At 49.3% G+C, this 21,365-nt stretch overlaps 1 protein-coding gene across 4 annotated transcripts in view; it reads left to right on the top strand.

Annotated features, from left to right (window-relative positions):
* The window catches only part of LOC147668257 (prolyl 4-hydroxylase subunit alpha-1-like), a 415,422-nt gene that overhangs the window by 241,629 nt on the left and 152,428 nt on the right, over window positions 1-21,365 (top strand). For 2 of the 4 annotated variants that reach the window (XM_086948664.1, XM_086948663.1), the window contains exon 9: window positions 10,258-10,328. The exons of the other annotated variants lie outside the window; for them this stretch is intronic. In XM_086948664.1, coding sequence (XP_086804790.1) covers window positions 10,258-10,328 — 71 coding nt within the window. The remainder of the gene's footprint in view (window positions 1-10,257; window positions 10,329-21,365) is intronic. 4 annotated transcript variants of the gene reach the window in all.

Here is a 21,365-nt window from a genome sequence, read left to right as displayed (position 1 = left end):
GAGAGTGTGAATTTACAGAAAAGGTGCTCTGCATTTTAGCTTCTGGAGCACCTTCCATAACCTCTATTGGAAAATCGTGAGGAAGCAGTTAACTCAAACATGACAAATGAAATCCCAGCAGAAAGGCTTTTTCAAAATGTAAAATCACCTTCGAACACACCACTATTCTTAAAATTAGTATGGTATCATCATCAAATGATATATTTTGAAACTGTTATTACTGTTTTTATGTTCTCTGTTTTGTGACCTTCAAAACCTGCCATTCAGTACAGTCCATTTCAATGGGGTGCTATCATGTATTTTGGTCCCAAGATGTCTGCCACAACTTCCTGGTTGAAGTGTTGGCAGCCACTCAAATTTCAATAGGTTTTTTTGGACTACCAGATAAATACATTATTAAAACTTGAATATCTCTTGAACTACTGAATGGATTTACACCACATCACAAAAAGTACGCTTTCTGGACCAACAGCTAGTGTTCTGCCAAATCTGGTGTAATTCTGTTTAGTGGTTCGTGCTGTAGTAGTGTTCAAAAAATGAAAAATCCCCATATACTTAACATAAGTAAAACGCGTTTTGGGACCCCCCTTTTTTCTCAGCCCCCGATTGACGGATCACCCAGAACCTTTCAACATAGCAGCTGACCAGAAAGGGGACGTTTTCTGTACATTTTGTGAAGATTTGTCAAGTGGCGCCAAAGTTATTACTAAAACAAAATGCACGTTTCGTACGGACACCTCAGTTCTAACTATAACTATCTACTGTCGTTTGCCTTTTTATTTTTTTTTAATTTTGCTTAAACTGAAAACGAAATAACTGTGTGAAAATCCAGTGTGTGTGCAATGCCCACACTCCTATCTCCTTTTAGCATGTGCACAGAACCCAAAGTAGCAGTTGAGCCACAGTTTTTCAAAAGATAAAGCTCTGTAGGTTCCCCCTGTGTTAGCCAAGGCTTACGCATTAACCAGCATTTCTTTTTCCGATATTTAGACAGTATAATTGTTTCCCCAGAAATGAGGGTGGACAATTTTTGTGGCAATTGTGAAAAGTGTTATCAAATGTTTTTTCACAATAGGAAGCTGATAAAAAGAGGTAACTGCAAGTGAAAGATGCAAGGAATTCCTTGAAGCCTTTACCCTTCAAGCAATAAATGCTTTTAATTACCCTCCATTCACTGTAATTCTTCGCCTGTTGCATGAGACCATAATTCTGGGGAGGGTAAATAACAACTGATCTGAAAGAGACACGTTAGTGATAGATTCCTTACCTTAGAACATCCCCAGGCGTCAGACTGGATCCGGAAACTTTTGCGTAGCAGTACCCTTGCGCGTCGGTAGGCGTCGTCTGCGGCTCCGCGTCCGTCGTGGGCGCCGTGATGACGTCGTCGGAGTACTTAGACGCCGCCTCCGCGTGCTGACGTCAGTTCTTCTTTTTTCCGCGCCAGCCAGCGCAGATCTGGAAAGAGCAGTTACCCAAGTCAATTTTTGACTAACTTTTTGGTGATCTTTTTGATCCTTTTCGAAGTCTTACGACTCCGACTGTGCCGTAGGGATGCCCGGCTTCAAGCATTGTGAAGATTGCGACCGCACCATGTCGGCCACGGATCCTCACCGCCAGTGCCTGACGTGTTTGGGCGTCGACGAAGACGACGAGGCCTGCCCCGACTGTCGGGCCCTTTCGAGGAAAGCCAGGCGGGAGCGATCCCGCAGGCGGCTGGAACTCCGGCAGGCGGCCCGCGCCGCGTGAGGTCCCGGTCCCGGTCCCAGTCCCACGGGAGGTCGAGGGACAGGTCGAGGGACAGGTCGAGGGACAGGTCGAGGGACAGGTCGAGGGACAGGTCGAGGGACAGGTCGCGGGGACAGAGCCGTCACAGCTCCGGGAGTCGGCACCACTCCTCTGGGTCCAAGTCATCCGGTAAGAAACACAAGAAGTCGAAAAGGCATCATCGCTCTTCTGACTCCCCCCGACGCTCGCATGATGCGGCCGGGGGTTCGGGTGACTCCGCCCACGCGGCTCCTCGGGAGTCGCGGGCGTCGCGTCCTGCCCCATACCCTCCGGTCCCTGGGCTGAACGCGACGCCGGAGGAGATTGAGCGTTTCCTCATGGCCATGAGGTCCCTTTCTCCTCCGACGAGCTCTGCGGTGCCTCCGGGCCCAGCGGACCCGTCTGGGGGTCCTAGTGGGTCGGGGGCTTCGACCCCGACGCCGTTGGGTGCTTCGGCCCCGACGCCGCCGGCGCCGCAGGGCCTTCCTCGGGCTCTGGATCGTCACCGGTGGACCTTACGACCCACCCGGCGTCGGTCCGTGTGGTGTCACCTCCGGCGCCGTCCTCGGGCGGCGCCGTCCCCGATACCTCCTTTGCTTCTGTTCCGACGTCGGGACGGCGCCTATCGGCGCCGAACCCGACGCCGTTTGGAGATTTTTACTTCTATGAACCGACCTCATACAATTACAACCCTGAATCTCAGGAGATGGGTGATGAGGAGGATTGGGAGGGGTCTGAGGACCCTCTGAACAAGGAGTGTCAGTCTAATATGGACTGGGCAGGAGACCTTGGGGAGGCCAGTGGCCTGGACACCTCTCCAGACACTGGATTTGTCTCTCCTCCTACGGTGGCTTCGGAGGAGGGGGCTACCTATGGTGTGGTGTGACGAGGGCTGCCAAGGCCTTGGGCCTTGAGCTCCCCGTCGCGGCCGTGAGGACTCACCTCCTCACAGAGGTCCTTAAACCGCAGTCATGCTCAACGGAGCCTCTGCTGCAGTTTAATGAGGCCTTGACCGACGTTCTTTTGGGCACTTGGTCCAGGCCCGCTACGGGTTCGCCCGTAGATAGGAACGTCATGACGCCACCGCCCGGCGACCCATGTTTCCTGTCCTCCCACCCCACGCCCGAGAGTCTGGTCATCCAGGCCTCTAATTCCCAGACCGCATTCCCGACGGCCCCGCCGGACAGGGAATCCAAGAGGTACGAGAATTATGGAAAGAAGATATTCTCATCCCTTAGTTTGGGACTGCGGTCTTCCAACACCGCATGCCTCTTGGGCCGCTACACCCACTCTCTGTGGGAGACGGTGGCGGAAGTGCTGCCAGAGTGCCCGTTGGAGGTACGGGCCAAACTCGGCCAAGCCCTTGTGGAGGGCCGGGACGCAGCTAAGTATTCCATCAGGTGTAGGCTGGATACTACCGACTCGCGAGGCAGAGCGATGGCTACGACAGTGGCGGTGAGACGCCACGCCTGGCTGAGATCCGCCAATTTTTCGGCAGATGTCCAGAACACACTTATGGAGATGCCGTTCGATGGCCGTCGCCTCTTTGGCGACAAGGCAGACCAGGCGCTTGAGCTCTTTAAGGACTCCAGAGCCACGGCCAAGTCCTTGGGCCTCTCGGCCCCGCGCCAGCAAATGGGTGCCTTTCGCTCCTTTCGTGGCCAGGGAAGGGGCGCCCCCACACGTGCCGCCAGCCACTCGCCGCAGACTGTCGTCCAGCGTGGCGGCGGACGTGAAAACCGCTGCGGAGGCGGTCGGGGAACCAGGCGGAGTCAGTCCACACCTGCCCCCGCGGCATCCACCTCTAAACCCTCCTAGTCCGTGCTTTTCGGCCCATGTGACGCCACTGGGAGGCAGGGTTCGCCATCACCACTCCCACTGGCGCACTGTCACTTCGGACAGGTGGGTGCTGCAGATCGTCCGGAGGGGCTACTCCCTCCCCTTCGAGACGACTCCTCAAGCCATGCCACCGCAACACCACCGCGTATTGGGGGATCACTTGCAGCTCCTGCAGGAGGAAGTTTCGGCCCTCTTGGCCAAGGGGGCCATCGAGCGCGTTTCTGGACCAGAAATAGGACGTGGTTGCTACTCCCACTACTTTCTGGTACCCAAGAAGGGCAAAGGGGGCCTACGCCCTATCTTGGATCTGAGGAACGTCAACGGCTTCCCCCGGAAGGAGAAGTTCAAAATGCTGACTCCGGCTCAGGTCTTAGCTGCCCTAGACCCAGGAGACTGGATGGTAGCGTTGGACTTGCAGGACGCGTATTTCCACATCCCCTTCCTGCCGGCCCACTGGCGTTACCTGCGGTTCACGGTAGGCCACGAGCACTTTCAGTTTACCGTGCTCCCCTTCGGCCTTACCAGCGGCCCACAGGTGTTCACGAAGGTGATGGCGGTGGTCGCAGCTCATCTGCGCAGGTTGGGGGTCTCAGTCTTCCCCTTCCTCGACGACTGGTTGTTGAAGGCGGGCTCGCCCCTCCAGACTACGGCGGATCTCCTGCACCAGCTGGGATTTTCCATCAATGTGCCGAAGTCACACCTGTGCCCCTCTCAGAAGCTCCTTTTCATCGGAGCGGTTCTCGACTCGGCGCAATTTCGGGTTTATCCGCCCGAACAGCGGGTTCGGGATATACAGGCTCCGATTCCGATCTTCCGGCCTTTATCCCGAGTTTCGGTCAGGTTGACGCTGCGGCTTCTGGGGCTGATGGCCTCCTGCATCCTTCTGGTGCATCACGCACGATGGCGGATGCGGGCTCTGCAGTGGGACCTGAAGTTTCAGTGGGCCCAGCATCAGGGCAACCTGTCCGACCATGTCCTGATCTCGGAGGGCACTGCGAGTCAGCTGCAGTGGTGGCTCACGGACCACGATTGGGTCAACGGCAGATCCCTCTCCCTTCCCCAACCGGAGCACGTAGTTGTGACGGACGCGTCCCTCCAGGGCTGGGGAGGCCACATGGGAGAGGCGGAGATCAGAGGCCTCTGGTCTCCGGCGGAGTCCCGGCTCCATATCAACCTGTTGGAGCTGCGGCGATTCGTCTAGCACTGAAGGCATTCCTCCCGTCTGTCCGAGGGAGTGTAGTGCAGGTATTCACGGACAACACCACCGCCATGTGGTACTGCAACAAACAGGGCGGGGTGGGGTCGTGGACCCTCTGCCAGGAGGCTCTGCGCCTCTGGCAATGGCTGGAACATCAGGGCCTGACTGATGGTTCAACACCTGGCAGGTTCTCTGAACGCCAGGCCGAACGAACTCAGCCAACGGTGCTCGATGGATCACGAATGGCGTCTGAACTCGGACGTGGCGCAAGGCCTCTTTCAGCAGTGGGGAGAGCCTTGGTTAGATCTATTCGCCACCGAAGAGAACGCGCAATGTCATCAGTTCTGCGCGTTGGAATTTCCAAGGCGGCACTCGCTCGGCGACACTTTTCGTCGCGAGTGGAGCTACGGTCTGTTGTACGCCTCTCCGCCTTCTGTCGCAGCAGCAGGGGACGGTCCTCCACCGGAACCTGTCCAGTCTCCACCTCTATGCTTGGAGATTGAGCGGCGACAGTTGAGGCCATTTGAGTTGCCTCCTGAAGTCTGTAACATCATTCTGGCAGCCAGGCGTCCCTCCACAAAGTCGGTATATGCCTGCAGGTGGAACAGATTTGTGGCATGGTGCACAGCAAAGGCTGTGGATCCCCTCAATGCCCCTCTTTCTGAGGTTCTCCTCTTTCTTCTCTCTCTTGCCCAGCAGGGCTCTACTCTGGGCACTGTCAAGGGCTATCTTTCAGCTCTTTCAGCCTTTCTGAGGCTGCCTGACCAACCTTCTTTGTTCAAGTCCCCTATCGTTAATCGATTCCTGAAGGGCATCACTCATACGTTTCCTCCTGTTCCCTACGTGATGCCTCAGTGGGACTTGAACCTGGTTCTTACGTTTCTGATATGCGCTCCCTTTGAGCCACTTCACAACTGTCCTCTTCGCCTTCTTTCTTTGAAGACTGCCTTCCTGGTAGCCATCACCTCTGCCAGGAGAGTGAGTGAGCTCCAGGCTCTATCTTGTAAGCCTCCTTTCCTTTCAGTCCATCCGGACAAGGTTGTGTTACAGACAATGCCATCCTTCCTACCCAAGGTAGTCACGGCCTTCCACATTGGACAATCCATCACGTTGCCCACCTTCTTTCCGCCTCCGCACCCCTCGAGAGAGGAAGAGAGGCTCCACCGTCTGGACCCAAAACGCGCGCTCTCATTTTATCTGAATCGCACACAACAGTTCCGGGTGGATGATCAACTCTTTGTTGGATACGCGGGCGCTAAGAAAGGGAAAGCGGTGCACAAGCGGACCATCTCCGGTGGATTATCTTGTGCATCCAGGCGTGTTACTCCTTGGCTAAGAAGGAACCCCCTGTTGGGCTGAGGGCTCATTCTACTCGAGTCACGGCCACTACAACTGCCTTGGGCCGAGGTGTGCCCTTGCAGGACATTTGCCAGGCGGCTACGTGGGCCTCGCTGCACACGTTTGCAAGACACTATTGCCTGGACAGTCAAGTCCGGAGGGACGGCTACTTTGGCCGTTCCGTCCTCCAGGACTTTCTGGTGTCATTATTGGTTCGCAGACCCACCACCACGGGGATGGTATTGCTGGGGTATCTATTCTAAGGTAAGGAATCTATCACTAACGTGTCTCTTTCAGATGCACAAGTTACTACTTGTGTAACGATATATCTGTAAGAGACATTAGTTAGTGATGGATTCCTTACCGACCCACCCATCCTCCCCGTTCTGCGAACCGATATCTAAGGTTAAGGTCATCCCCTTTCAGGGCCCTAGTTTCATGGCACCAGTGTTGGTTTTTGGCATGGCTCTGCGCTTCTGGCGCAGAAAAGCTGTGTATAAGAACTGACGTCACCACGCAGAGGCGGCGTCTAAGTACTCCGACGATGTCATCACGGCGCCGACGACGGGACGCGGAGCCGCAGACGACGCCTACCGACGCGTAAGGGTACTGCTACGCAAAAGTTTCCAGATCCAGTCTGACGCCTGGGGATATTCTAAGGTAAGGAATCCATCACTAACTAATGTCTCTTACAGATATATCGTTACACAAGTAGTAACTTGTGCTTTTTGTCCGTAGCTGCGGGCATTCATGCTTAAAATGAACACTTAGGAAGGTTTGAGTTAACAAATTCCTAGCTGATGACCGCAAACCATATCCTGACCCCCTCCGCATGCAGTCGAACTCATCAAAACCATGCAGCCCAGACTGTTCTCATTTTGCAGCGCCTGTGCCCCAAGATTTCACGATGAGAAGAACTGCTATGTACCAAGTTGCTGGTACGCCTGGAAGCCCCCTGCCCTCCAATGTTTCTTATTCTGATTCAGAGAATAAAGATCTTAAAGTAGTGCAAACTATTAAAAGAGCTGGAAAAAGTATTTGCACGGTCTACAAGCGGGTTATTAGAAGTACGTCTCCTGAATGACACCTTTCATCTTGTCCAGTATATTGACCCAATTCTTGAATTTTCTCTTGCTTACACCAAATGTGGTGATAAGTGAGATATATGGGTGTGTGAGTGGGTGTGAACTCCAAATCTAGTGACGTTCCCATACAATTGTGAACCGTTGCAATGAAATAAAACTGGACACACAGCCATTTTAACTTTGAAAGATAATGTTATGTTCAGAACAATGGACTGTGTATTGTATGCCTTGTTTTTGAGTAGTAAAACTGTCATCACAGTTACCTGTAGGAGATAACCATAAGACAATTTTTCATGATACGGGGACTTATGGCAATGGTAAGCAGTACCATGCATTTTTTGAAGCGCTCGAGACCTAAAACTACAAGAACAAGCTCTGCATCCAGGTCTACAGTGACCCTTTCAAATTGTGTATCGACCGTCTCTCCAATTGGAGTTGTTTGCACTTTAGCCGCGCCCTATCAATTCCCGACAGTTCAGTTCTTATCACCTGTAAAGCTCCTCTTTTAAAAATATTTGTTTATCAAATCTAAAACAACTTTTTTCCCATCGCCCAAATAGTCTTTTTTTTACATCTCTAACTAACAATCCCCTGAGACAGCTCCTACATTTGCTTGGCATTCCTTTCCTTTGACTTAATGGTACTGTACCTTCACCCTTGCACTCTTGCAAAGTTTCTTGTTTTACATAACTTGCTGAATTTATCCAAATCTGCTTTAGTACCAGCTTGTGATTTAAATCTTTTTGCAGTTTGTTTCCATAAAATCTTTCCCCTGCTGTAAAGCACATCACTACAATCCTTGTTCTCTACATCGTTAAACAAAAAAGTTAAATCATTGTTCTATGTTGCTTTGCTGTGTTATTTCCTCTTTTACCTGCTTCGTACCTGCTTTGTGGAGAAGTGTGGCTCAGGGGTTAGAGGCGGCAGACCCGGAAGCTGAAATCGGTCCTGGACCAGGGTTCAATTCCCCGCCTCGGCGGGTCTTGGGCTAAAAATTCCACGGACTCTATAATTCTCGCCCCGGTGCCTTCTCGACTCACGGGTTCACACTCTGCGACTCTGGGCAATAGCTTGCTTAATCTCCACAACGGCCCCTCGCGGCGGGATGCCTGACTTTCACCTTGTGGATACCCTGCTATCTCACAGGGGAATACCAGGACGGGTTCCCTAAGCAAGCGCCGGGAAACCCACTGCGGGTAGCTTTGCGCTATATAAGCTCAACTACATACTACATACTACTACATACCTTCATATGGGATACCAGTTGGCTGGCTTGTACCTAGAAGCTTACAATTGCAATAGTGAGCCTTTTCTCATGCTACTCATACTCTTAGCCAACTTCTCACCTTAACCCCTGCCAGCCAGCTCCGCTCCTACTAACTTAAATTATTTTTTGTTAATTGTGCAAGTTGAATCCAGTACAGTCCACTTTCCAGACTTTATTTTAAGAGAAGGTGCTTCTTCTTGAGCTGTTTGGGTCTATCAGATTTGGTTAATTTAAGAACTCCCTGAAGATTTCACTCCTTTGGCTGGGCAGGATGTGAAACCTTTTAATTAAATTTTTTTGTTCTTTCTCTATTGTGTTCTTAAAAGGAGAAATGTTCAACTTGCCTGCAAATCCAATTTTTCCATACGGGCACAATCAAACTTAAAAAATGTTCGGGGCAAATGCAGACTTAAGTCCGCAAATGTCCTTGCCACCCAACTGCACATCTGCCTAAAATTATGTTTTAACAGGGTCTCTGTAGAGATTCCTTAACAAGCATGGTAGTTTCACCAAAAGCCTCAAAATAGCCTGGGCCATAGTGGTTTACTGTAAATCGTGGAAAATAGTGACCCACAGTTATGCATTTCAACAGCCGGTCTGTTAGTGTAGGAACAAGTACAGACTATTCTCAAGTTTAATTGGTAGAACAGCATTTCCTGCACAGCAGTTACTGTCTTGAATAATGGAAGTGATTTACATGTTCTTGTGTGCAGTTCTATGAGGGACAATTGTGACTCCGACATCAAGGGCAGGCTTATGTAATTCCGAGGGCCTATACCCTTCGCAGGAGGCACAGGTTTAAGAAATAACTGCTTAAACTGGTGTGTCTAAAGTCCCTTTATTTTGTGTCCGGTTTAACATACCATGCAATTATGATGACGCCTCATCATGGTCACAAAGATAATATAACTTTATCATATATTTTCATGTATTCTTGTTAATTTCCCATTCATTTTTAAATGAGAAATGCGATCTCCAACCATTGAAATGATCTAAAGATGGTAGACTGGCCCACAGTCTTTCCTACCATCTTAGTCCCTTCAAATTTTCAGTTATGTGACTTTTTTTCAGTCAGAAATCTGTTTTATGTTGCCAGATATTGTCTGAAATCTGTTTCATGGTCACACCTCTCTCCCTTGTTTGTGTTCTTGCCTATGCATGAAAGAATAATAGACTGGAGCGAAGGCAGATATTTCTCTGTGAAGTGTCAAAGCAGAGGTTAGGCCATGGCACAGAATTGTTGCCCAAGCTGCACTTATCATAGTTGCCTTCAAATGAGGCACAAGTGCCACTTAATGAGCAGACTTACAAACATTAGTCTTCATGACCTTGTCAAGTTAGTGCCCCTCTTGTATTGTTATAGGAACACTGGAGGGGGTTTCATATAACCTTAGACATAGGATAAATATTTTTAAAATGTGATTAATTTGGTCTTGAATTAAATACATTTTTTGGACCCCACACTAGTTTCCTTAATAGTCTATTGTTAAAGATTCTAGAGTTCTTGAACTGTAAAATTGGCAAGAAGGCAGTTCAGAAGACAAATTAAACTTCTGTGAAACTCGGTAGTAATAAATCTAAAACAGACAAAAAGGGTTTTTCAGAAGCGTTAATTTAAATCCGTTACTCTTTGCAACTATAAGAGAGAAAAAATAGAATCCAGACCAATCAGAAATCATCCAGTCAGTTTCAAATGGAAAAAGGCACACCGAAAAAAAAAGCTGCTATTTTTAAAAACCCGCCCTTAATTCTTTTTCTTTTTGTAGCTTAGACGGGCTACAGTGCATGACCCAGCAACGGGAAAGTTGACCACCGCACAGTACAGAGTCTCTAAAAGGTAAGGGTCAAGCTGTCTAAAGATTAGATGAATTTGACATTCATAATAAAAATGAAAGGGTATTTTTTAAGAGTATACATATTAATGTCTGTTCTAAAATGCAGCTCCTACTTTTCCACAATAGATGAGAACACAGGCTAGCTTAAATTTGGGCATAACATTTTTTGCCTCCGACCACACGGTCTCACAGGTATATTTTACCTGAATAGTAACATAAATATATGTTTTACTAGGGATTACCAGCTGCTGACAGCTAGGCAATATATAGTTTACTGGAATAAATGTAGTTAATAGTAGTGTGATAGCATTTGAATTTATGCTCTCTATTTGGATACACTTCTTCAGTATCGCAGTCTCTAGCACATCAGCTTGAAAGTCTTCTATTTAACCCGTTGCCAGCGCTGAAAATATTCCGCGCTAGTGCGGAACGTTCCATTGAGCGAATGAGATTGGAACGTTCAGCGGACGTGCGCAGCACTAGCGAGGTAGTGCACGCGACGACCGCTGAACGTTCCCCGCACTTAAGGGGTTAAGAATAGGATTTTTTATGATGAATGGATTTTATCTTTCATTCAATAATGGTAATTGCGAATACGCATGTGTAACAAGTGGAACTGACAATTACTACTGTTTCCATAAAGACAGCCATCCAAAATGTGACCTCTCAAGTTAGATCAATAAAATAAAAATTAAACTTAATTCTCAATCTACGAACTATTTGTGATGGGATCGGAAAGAAGGCGTAAGAGACTGCGTCGGGGCAAAGAAGGTTTTATTCTTAAATAGCCACGTTTCGGTCGTGCCGCCAGTTTGTACAGAAACAAATACAAGATAGGGAATCAGGGGTGCTTTCTCCCAGTCTGTTGTTGTCTACTCTTGTCTTCCTTTCTCCTTCAGGTAAGGCGAAGATGTTTGGCTTCCGGTGTTCCCGAAACAAAAGATAGAACAAAAGGCAGGGTTCAATATGCGGCTCTCCTGAGATGGCGAGGGCAAAGGGGGTGAGGGAGCACTCTGGTGCACACAGTGAAGTAGTAAGCGGGAGATGGTGAGTAGTGAAAGTGACAGAGGGGTATTTACAATAGGTCTACGAGGTCGGGTAGCGATGCGGTATTCAACCCCCAGTCTTCTCCCGCCTCCTGACCCAGCCAGAGAATCGCTCCCGTACCTGTGACAGCCACACTCATCCTGGAGTGTGGCACGGCGGAGCGTGTTCCCGTTGGCCTCCTGGCTTTTCCGTCAATGCTCGCCTTTCCTCTCCTCTCGGGCTGGCTCTCTCCTCTCTGCTTCTCCGGTCTCCCTCGAAAAGGTCACTCTTCGCTCCTTCGCTCTCTTTTTCCTCTTCCTGGTCCTCTGTATCCATGTACACCCAGGTCCGGCTAGCTTCGTCCCTTATTGGGTCCCAGCAGATGGCGTCATGTCCAGAGGAGGAGATTCCCAATACCACACCTTAATTAAAGGGCCAGCACTTATTTCGGAATGGCTCGGTTAAGGTGCCTGCAGCCATTCATCCTGTTGAAGAGAGTGTACAGGTGACATGACGACAAGAGGTTCCCACCAGTCACCAATTAGTCCCTGGGCATCCCCGCTGGCCTTATGACACCATTGAAGCTTGAGAAATTATAGCACAGACAAAAAACATAAGAGAATGCATTTTTTTCCGCCATTTGTCTCTCATCCTTCAGCGTATGGGATGTTCTATTAACTAGTGAGGAATCGAGGTATGCTAAAAGAGTTCTCAAAACCGGGAATCAGTGTCCTTGACCTGCTCATGCTTGATGTTTGTGGGTTCACTTACCACAGATGATCATTCCGACTTGCAGGAGTCCTCTGCTACCCGATCTTACTATAGCAACATAAGTTACATTTCAGAGAATGTAGCTTAGACAGGATTTGAATATTGGTATGTGACATAAAGGCTATATATGTTTGGGGCTGTGTCTCCTTTATTTTTTGCTTGTCTGTTTGAAGAGAGTCTTGTGGGTGCGATCTGGGATTTTGAAACATGGTGAGGGTAATCTTCTTTATGTAGGCTGTGGTTCTTTAAGGAATGTTCTTTTGGACATTAATTTGCTGAACTGTGGCGGGAGGCCCTCTATTGGTGGTACTTCCAAGAGACCTTAATCTGAGACAACCCAGATTAGTTAAATGGGTTTGGTACGGAGTTCTTGCTCTCTAAATGAACAAACTATTTAACTTTGTTCATGATTTCAAGTTTCACCCCGATGTACTCACAGCTGAAAAATATTACCAGCCAAATGATGGTATTTTATGCTCACTTCCCTGACTGCTCTACTCCCCCCGCCCAGCCGCCCTCTCCCTAACAGCTGCAACATATCCCATTAAGAGTTGATGGATTAGTGGTTCAGATGATTGACATGGAGATTGACTGTTTTTGGTCTTTTCTTTACCTTCTCATTTTACCATACTATTGTGTTGCTCATAACACTTGATTTAGGCTTGTGCACCCATTAAAACTAAGGAGAATATTACTGGAGTATCATGCATGTCTAGAATAACTTAATGGAACCTGACATGTCCATTAGGTATGATTGTTTCCTCTTTTGGTTCAGGCAAAACGCAGCCATGTATTGTAACAAATATGACTTAATCAAGAGTGCTTTTGCTTTTTCCTCCACCCTTCCTACTCAGGTGGTTGAACAGACCCATCTTCCTGAACAGTGCCTTTTTAGGTCTCAACTATTCTATCCCGCAGGGATAAATAGACAAGAGTAATGTAGTTGAACCAAAATCTCTGACCAAGTGAATTCCAAACGGATTTCTTCCAATGCATGTGATGTATTGAACCGTGGCGCTTCGCGAGCGCGCGCTTGGCCTCACTCACACCCCATATGCCTGCTCCCCCTCCCCCTACGCCTCGCACCAGACTCCGCCGCCGCTCGCCATATGCTCGGTCCCTCCCACTCCTGCTTGCTCCCTCTCCCCGCACCAGACTACCATTTCTTGTTCCAAGCTAAACTGCACTCTCCGCCTACCCTTCTCCCTCGCTTGTTTCTCATGCCCCAGTCCTTCACTCCCTCTATTTGCCTACCTCCCCCTCCATTCACAGTCCCTCCCTTCCACATATTTCCGTCTCTGCTCTTTCCAGCATTTATTGTCTCTGTTTCTCTCACATATCAGCTCTTGTCCTCCTCCACTGTCCGTGCCCCCATTCCCAAACACTTATCTGCCTTTCCGGGTTCTGTGCCCCGCCCCACCACAGAGACCGCTGCCCCACCCCCGCCCTCACGCTCTGCCCGAGCGGAATGATTACCGTAAGAAGGAGCATGCCACGAGCTTACATGTTTGTGTGTGTAACTAGCTCCTCTCAGCCTCACTCTACTCTCATTCCTGCCCTCCTCTCCTGTGTCTTAGGCCCACCTCCGCTAACTCTCCTCCCTCTCGCCCGTCCCTCTTTCCTATGCCTGCCTTCCTTCTCCCCCTTCTACCTATTCGGCCCATTTCCTCCTTCACCTGTCTTTCCTTTCCCAGTACTTCTCTCCCACTCCCTTGGGGCTCCTCCCTAGCCCTCGTCAGCCCTTTCGCCTCTCAACTCTCTCTCCTTTCGAACTCTGCCGCACTCCCTCCCCTTATCCGCGTCTCTCTTCTACTTTCCTCTCGTATAATCTCCTTTCCAGCCCTCCATTTGCCATTTTTCCTTTTTCTCATTCCAAGCTAAACTGCACTCTCCGCCTACCCTTCTCCCTCGCTCGTTTCTCATGCCCCAGTCCTTCCCTCCCTCTATTTGCCTACCCCCCCTCCATTCACAGTCCCTCCCTTCCACACCACATATTTCCGTCTCTGCTCTTTCCAGCATTTGTTGTCTCTGTTTCTCTCACATATCAGCTCTCGCCCTCCTCCACTGTCCGTGCCCCCATTCCTAAACACTTATCTGCCTTTCCGGGTTCTGTGCCCCACCCCACCGAAGAGAACGCTGCCCAACACCCGCCCCACCCTTGCCCTCACGGCTCTGTTATGGCACCGGGTGCCACATTAGCTCTAAAGCGCCCTATCTGTTTTCAACATTATATGATCCAATCCTTTGTCTGACATCTGCTAAGCAAACCATCAAATCGTTTTCATTCTGCTGTCCACTGTTTACAGAGAACGGCAAAAAAGGGCCTCTCATACAAATCTTCAAGAAGAGCATTGCTGTGGTTTGTTGAACAGGTTCTCAGAGCACCCGTTTTTAGACCCGGGGAAAAGGGCGTCTCTTACAAGAGAACGCGTTTCATGGGCAATAAAGTAGTAACATCACACATTTAAGAAATACAAACATCCATCCCCCATCCATCCATCCCCCCACTCCATCCCCCCATCCATCCATCCCCCACAGTCCATCCCCCCAGTTCACCCCCCCACTCCATCCATTCATCCCCCTCACTCCATCCATTCATCCCCCACTCCATCCATCCATCCCCGACTCCATCCATCCATCCACCCCCACTCCATCCATCCATCCACCCCCACTCCATCCATCCATCCACCCCCACTCCATCCATCCCCCCACTCCATCCATCCCCCCACTCCATCCATCCCACTCCACCCATCCATCCCCCCCACTCCATCCATCCATCCCCCACTCCATCCATCTATCCATCCCACTCCATCCATCTATCCATCCCACTCCATCCATCCATCCCCCCCACTCCATCCATCCATCCCCCCCACTCCATCCATCCATCCCCCCACTCCATCCTTCCATCCCCCCACTCCATCCTTCCATCCCCCCACTCCATCCATCCACTCCATCCCCCCTACTCCATCCATCCATCCATCCTCCACTCCATCCCCCTCTTCATCCATCCATCCCCCCAGTCCATCCATCCCCCCAGTCCATCCATCCCCCCACTCCATCCCCCATCCATCCACCCCCCACTCCATCCACCCCCCACTCCATCCATCCCCCCACTCCATCCATCCCCCCACTCCATCCATCCCCCCACTCCATCCATCCCACTCCATCCATCTATCCCCCACACTCCATCCATCCATCCCCCACACTCCATCCACCCATCCCCCCACTCCATCCATCCATCCCCCACTCCATCCATCCATCCCCCACTCCATCCATCCATCCCCCACTCCATCCATCACCCCACTCCATCCATCCCCCCACTCCATCCATCCCCCCACTCCATCCATCCCCCCACTCCATCCATCCCCCCACTCCATCCATTCCCCCACTCCATCCATCCCCCCACTCCATCCATCCCACTCCATCCATCCATCCCCCACACTCCATCCATCCCACTCCATCCATCCATTCCCCCACTCAACGCCACAGCACCACTCAACGCCACAGCACCACTCAACGCCACAGCACCACTCAACGCCACAGCACCACTCAACGCCACAGCACCACTCAACGCCACAGCACCACTCAACGCCACAGCACCACTCAACGCCACAGCATCACTCAAAGCCTCAGCATCACTCAAAGCCCCAGCATCACTCTGCACCACTGAATGCCACAGCATCACTCTGCACCACTGAATGCCACAGCATCACTCTGCACCACTGAATGCCACAGCATCACTCTGCACCACTGAATGCCACAGCATCATTCAGCACCACTGAATGCCACAGCATCATTCAGCACCACTGAATGCCACAGCATCATTCAGCACCACTGAATGCCACAGCATCATTCAGCACCACTGAATGCCACAGCATCACTCAGCACCACTGAATGCCACAGCATCACTCAGCACCACTGAATGCCACAGCATCACTCAGCACCACTGAATGCCACAGCATCACTCAGCACCACTGAATTTATTTTATTTTTATTTATTCAAAGTTTTATATAGCGCGAACAAGATCCTTACAGATATCAGAGCGCTTCACAATGGCAGGGTAGGGGCAGTAGGAAAGAACAATGGTAATGGAGCAATGTAGTAGTCACTAACATGAAGGATAATAATAAAACAAAATACATAAAACAAATCAATATACAGTCAGGTGAACAGGTAATAAAACTGCACAAGTCATGGATCACATTACATAGGTGTTCAGGTACACCTTAGGTGTGTGGCAGGCTTATAACAGTGTTTTAGTATAGAGAGCGCACTGAGTGAGGGCATCGGGAGGGTGAATCTGTGACCCAATGTGTCTCATATATTGGTCGGTAGGACGAAAGAAGCGAAGTAGTGTCACCATCAGGTAGAGGTATAATGCCAAAGGACAAGGAGAGCATTGATACAAGGCAATGTAGAGTCTCTGAACCACTACCTATAAGGTTCAGGAGATCTTGGCCAGAAGGATGGTTTTCACCTCTTTCTTGAAGAGTGCAGCGGAGGAGATACGCCTAGTTTCAGGCGGGAGCGCATTCCAGATCCTGGGTGCCATTCCTGAGAAGGAGCGCTTGTAGGTTTTCTCTTTCCTGAATCTACGGGGTTTCAGGAGTAGATTTTTTGAGCTTCTATTGGACCTCGAACCTCCTGATATGGACAATTTTTGAGCAAGGTAGTTGGGTGCATTGTGGTGCACGGCCGCGTGTGTCATAACTGCAATTTTTAGTTGTATTCTGGCTTCAAACGGCAGCCATTTTAGGGACTTTAAATCTGGGGAAATATGCGAATGTTTTCTTGAGCCAGTAATGAGTCTTGCGGCAGCGTTCAGGGAGGCTCTTAAGGGTGCTGTTGTGGATAGCGGGAGTCCACTGAGGGTCACAATTCCGTAGTCTATTCGAGGGATGACTAACGCTTGTACAGCAGTTCGGAAGTCATCAGTCGGAAGGAAGGGTTTGATTTTCCTCAGTGTGTTTATTTGGAAATTAGCTGCTTTTGTGGCTTTGCTGATGTGCTGCTGCATGTTGAGCTTGACGTCCAGTGTGATGCCTAGTGATTTCGCTGAGTCCACGATGGTGGGTTGGACATTGAGTGCTGTTAGGTTGTTAAGCCATGTTTGGGTGGTGGAAGTTTTCGCCGGGGGTGAGATGAGAAGGAACTCAGTTTTCAGAGCATTTAGTTTGAGGTGATTATCGGCTAGCCAAGATTGAGTGTTAATAAGCGTGGAGTTCAGATGTTTGATATCTTCCGGAGATTGAAGCTTTAGGTACAGCTGTGTGTCGTCGGCGTACATATGGAATTGGACATTAGCAGCTTGGAGCAAGGTGGCGAGCGGTTCCATGACGAGGTTGAACAAAGTGGGGGAGAGGGAGGATCCTTGTGGAACACCTAGATCCGCAGGCACAGGTGAAGATAGCACATTATCGATCTTGAACTTCTGAGATCGGTTGTGTAGGAAGGACGAAAACCATTTGAGAACCGTTCCCGATAGACCCATTCTAGTGCTTAGCAGTTCCAGCAGGTTCTCATGTTTGACCGTGTCAAATGCTGACGAGAGGTCAAGAAGGATGAGGAGACAGGACTCATTGCGATCAAGAATTTGGAGGGCGTCATCAATTATGTGTGTCATAGCTGTTTCCGTGCTATGTTTCGCTCGGAATCCTGATTGGTGAGAATTGAGGAGGTCAAATTGGTCAATGTGTCTTGTTAGTTGGAGTTGGACACATTTCTCCAGCAGTTTGGCCAGGGTGGGAATATTGGTGATGGGTCGGTAATTGTTTAGGTCAGTCGGATCAGCTGTAGGTTTCTTGAGTATAGGAGTGACTTGCCCCACCTTGAGGGAGTCCGGAATGAGGCCTTGTTGCAGGGAGCAGTTGATGATTTTGGTCCAGAGAGGGAGGAGCAGGGGGATGAAGTCTTTTACAGCATTAGCAGGTAGAGGGTCTGTGTGGTGGTTAGAGGGCTTCAAGGTGCAGAGCAGTTTGTGTATTGTTTCTTCCGAGTAGGTATCGAAGTACTGCCAGGAAGCCATGTTTTTAGGTTGAGTGTTAGCCATTCTTGTGTGGTTGGGGAATCGGCTTACATCCATGATGAGGTCATTTCTTATGTTGTCAGTCTTTAGCTTAAAGAAAGCAGAGAAGTCTTCACAGTGTGGGGTGTCGCTTGTTGTGCTACTTGATTGTAGGGGTTGTGCCTTTGTTTGGGTTTTGATTAGTTCGAAGAGTTTTCTTGGCCTGTTTTTTGCTTGGTCCAATTGGCAGCTGAAGAAGTCCAATTTTGTGCGCTTTATTTTCCTGAAGTAGGCATTGCTCTTGTTTTTGAGCCTTTTGAGGTGCAGTGCTGAGGGGTCCGCTCTCCAAGTGCGCTCTGCCAATCGCATCGAACGCCTGTCGTCATTGAGTCTGTCGTCATACCAGGGGTTAGAAGTTTTGGTGGAGACTCTCTTCAGTTGCAGTGGGGCGACTTCATTGACTAATGTATTCATAGATTCAAGGTAGTGTTCAGCCAGTGATTGAACATCCGAGGCACCTGAGGGGGGAAGGAGCAGATTGCCGATGTGGGGAGGCAGAGTAGAGGCGTTGAGATTCTTCATGTCCCTTTTCCATATTTTGGATTTGATTGGTTGAGTCGGGTTAGGTTTAACTTTTTCATTGATAAAGAAGGTGATAATGTGGTGATCTGACCAGTCGCAGGGTAGAATCGTCTCCAGTTGTGTAGAATTCTCTTTGGCAATGATGAGATCAAGTATCGCGCCTTTGTCGTGTGTTGGTCTATCGCATATTTGGGTGAGGTCAAGTGCATTAAGGAAAGTTTTGAGACTGTTTACCACTGTGTCTTTCTGGTCGTTCCAGTGGAGATTGAAGTCACCCAGGTAGACTTGGGTGGTCTGCCGACCGGCATTGGGAGTGATCATGTCCATGAGTTGTTGGGTGAATATGAGATTGTCACCAGGCGGGTGATAGATGAGATGTAGAGCACAAACTTGTTTGGCCTCGCTGGTAATGTCGAGGCAGAGGAGTTCACATGAGGAGAGGGAGGGGGAGGTGACTTTAGTAACGGAGAGGTTGCTTTTAAAAATGCATGCAATTCCCCCGCCCGTCTTGTCTGAAGACCTATCTAACCTAATGATGTGATAGTTGGGGGGGACTAGTATGTCCATAATCGGAGTAGAGGCTTCAGTGAGCCAAGTTTCTGTTAGAATGGCTAGATCCAGATCCTTATCTGAGACGAGATCTGCGATGTCGGAGGAGTGTCTCTGGGCCCATCTGCAGTTGAGTAGGATGCATTTGAGTTTGGGAGAGAGAGGGGTGGTCGAGCTTTCTAGAGTGAGGGGAACTTTTCTGAGGTTGTTAGGGACGGAACCTCTGTTGTTGAGTGTTGGGAGCCTCAGAGGGTTTGTAAGAATAGTGGGTATGGGGATGTGTGTGCTGGGTATGTGTTTTACCGGACCCGAGCCATAAGAGCGTAGTAGTGAGCATAGTTCGCGGTCCGACGGTGGGTTGGGGACACGGCGGGGGGAGTTGTTGCGAACGGGGATAGTCGGCCAGCGCGGGTGACGTTGGAGGCGAGGGTATGTGAGGCGGGTGCGTCCTTTGTAGGGTAGAGGGGTGATGGGAGGGGGACTGGGTTGTGATGAGAGCAGGTCTTTGATTGCGCGGACATCTTTTTTGATTTGTAGAATATCCTCTTTGACTTGTTGGAGGGTGGGTAAAGTCTGGTCAGGGGGAGCATTGGGGATGGCGAAGGTGGTGTGTAGTGAACTAGAAAGCGGGCAGGGAATCGAAGGGGGGGATATAATGGCGTTGTTGGCGGGGGGTGTGAGTGAAGCAGGCGGTGATGGCGGTGGGTGGAAGGCATAGGTAGTGCTGCCAGTGGGTGAGGGAGCCGGTGAGTGGAAGAGTGAGTGAAGGCCGAAGACAGTGGGGGAGACCGGAGGGTAGTGAGGGCTGAGAGTAGGCGGTGGGAGAGAGGGGGATGCTAAAGTAGGAGAGGTGGTATGTTCTGTGTGTGTCGTTGGGAGGGTGTGAGTGTCGTGAGAGGTGGTATGTTCTGTGTGTGTTGTTGGGAGGGTGTGAGTGTCGTGGGTGGGAGTAGGGAGGGGGCTGGGGGGCGAAAGGTGTTCGCCGTAGGGGGTATGGGAGGGGGGGGTGGATAGCCACAGCATCACTCAGCACCACTGAATGCCACAGCATCACTCAGCACCACTGAAGGCCACAGCATCACTCAGCACCACTGAAGGCCACAGCATCACTCAGCACCACTGAAGGCCACAGCATCACTCTGTGCAACCATTAAAAAACAACTGGTTCTAATATGTTTTCTCAATGTTTCAAGCTTTATTACAAATGTCATAAAAAGATGGTAATATTTCACTGCTGTTCTTGGAATTTCATCAGAATAAAATACAATGAACATAATCTTCGCAAAAGTTATTTGCAAAAGTTTAAGCTATTGCCATTATAAATTACAATAACTTTTATTTAAGTATTAATTATTAAACAAAATAAAAGCCATTGTTATTTGTAATATTAATTCATCTAAGTCATGTAAATACAACCCATATTGCATTACAAATGCTATAGGTGTTACGTTTGCGAAAGTTAAAACTATTTGCATTGTAAATGACCAAGCTATTAATTTGATATTTTCAAAACTAACACATAAATAAAATATTTGTCATTTACAATACCAATAGCTTAAACTTTCCTAATGCAACACCTATTGTCTTGCAAATGCTTGTTTAAGAGCAGGGACTAGATGTGTCTTTAAATTGTGGTAGAGCGTTTTACTGGCAGATGAGCAAATCAGTGGCCAGTTATCCCAAGAAAATAGATAATTAAAATGCTCTAACTTGAGACCATTTCTTTATTCTGAAGGCCATACTTTCCGTGCCAAAGAAAAAAAGATACTATTTTTACATACAACGTGTACTATGTGAACAAGGGCTCTATCCTACAGGATGGTAATTGATAATGTTTTATTTGGCCTTAACCAATATCCTTTTCCAGGACTTGCCTGCAGCAATTCACAACACTGAAGTGAACAGGCTGGGGTAACTCTGGTCCCATGCTCTTGCAAACAGTCTCACCATGCGTCTGTGGCAGAAACTCTTGGCTGGGGCTTGCCATTTCAAGACCTATTTCAAATTTGAGGGATTGAGAAATGCATTAGAATATCGAGCTACATGGGAGCAAATACTTTCGTTAAAATTAGACATATGAATGTCTAGGCTTTTGGCTTGTTCTGC

Source organism: Lissotriton vulgaris, unplaced genomic scaffold (assembly GCF_964263255.1).
Source record: "Lissotriton vulgaris unplaced genomic scaffold, aLisVul1.2 SCAFFOLD_1939, whole genome shotgun sequence".
NCBI classification, from domain to species: domain Eukaryota; kingdom Metazoa; phylum Chordata; class Amphibia; order Caudata; family Salamandridae; genus Lissotriton; species Lissotriton vulgaris.
The sequence above is the reverse complement of the archived record's forward strand: the minus strand, read 5'-3'. Positions and strand labels throughout refer to the sequence as shown.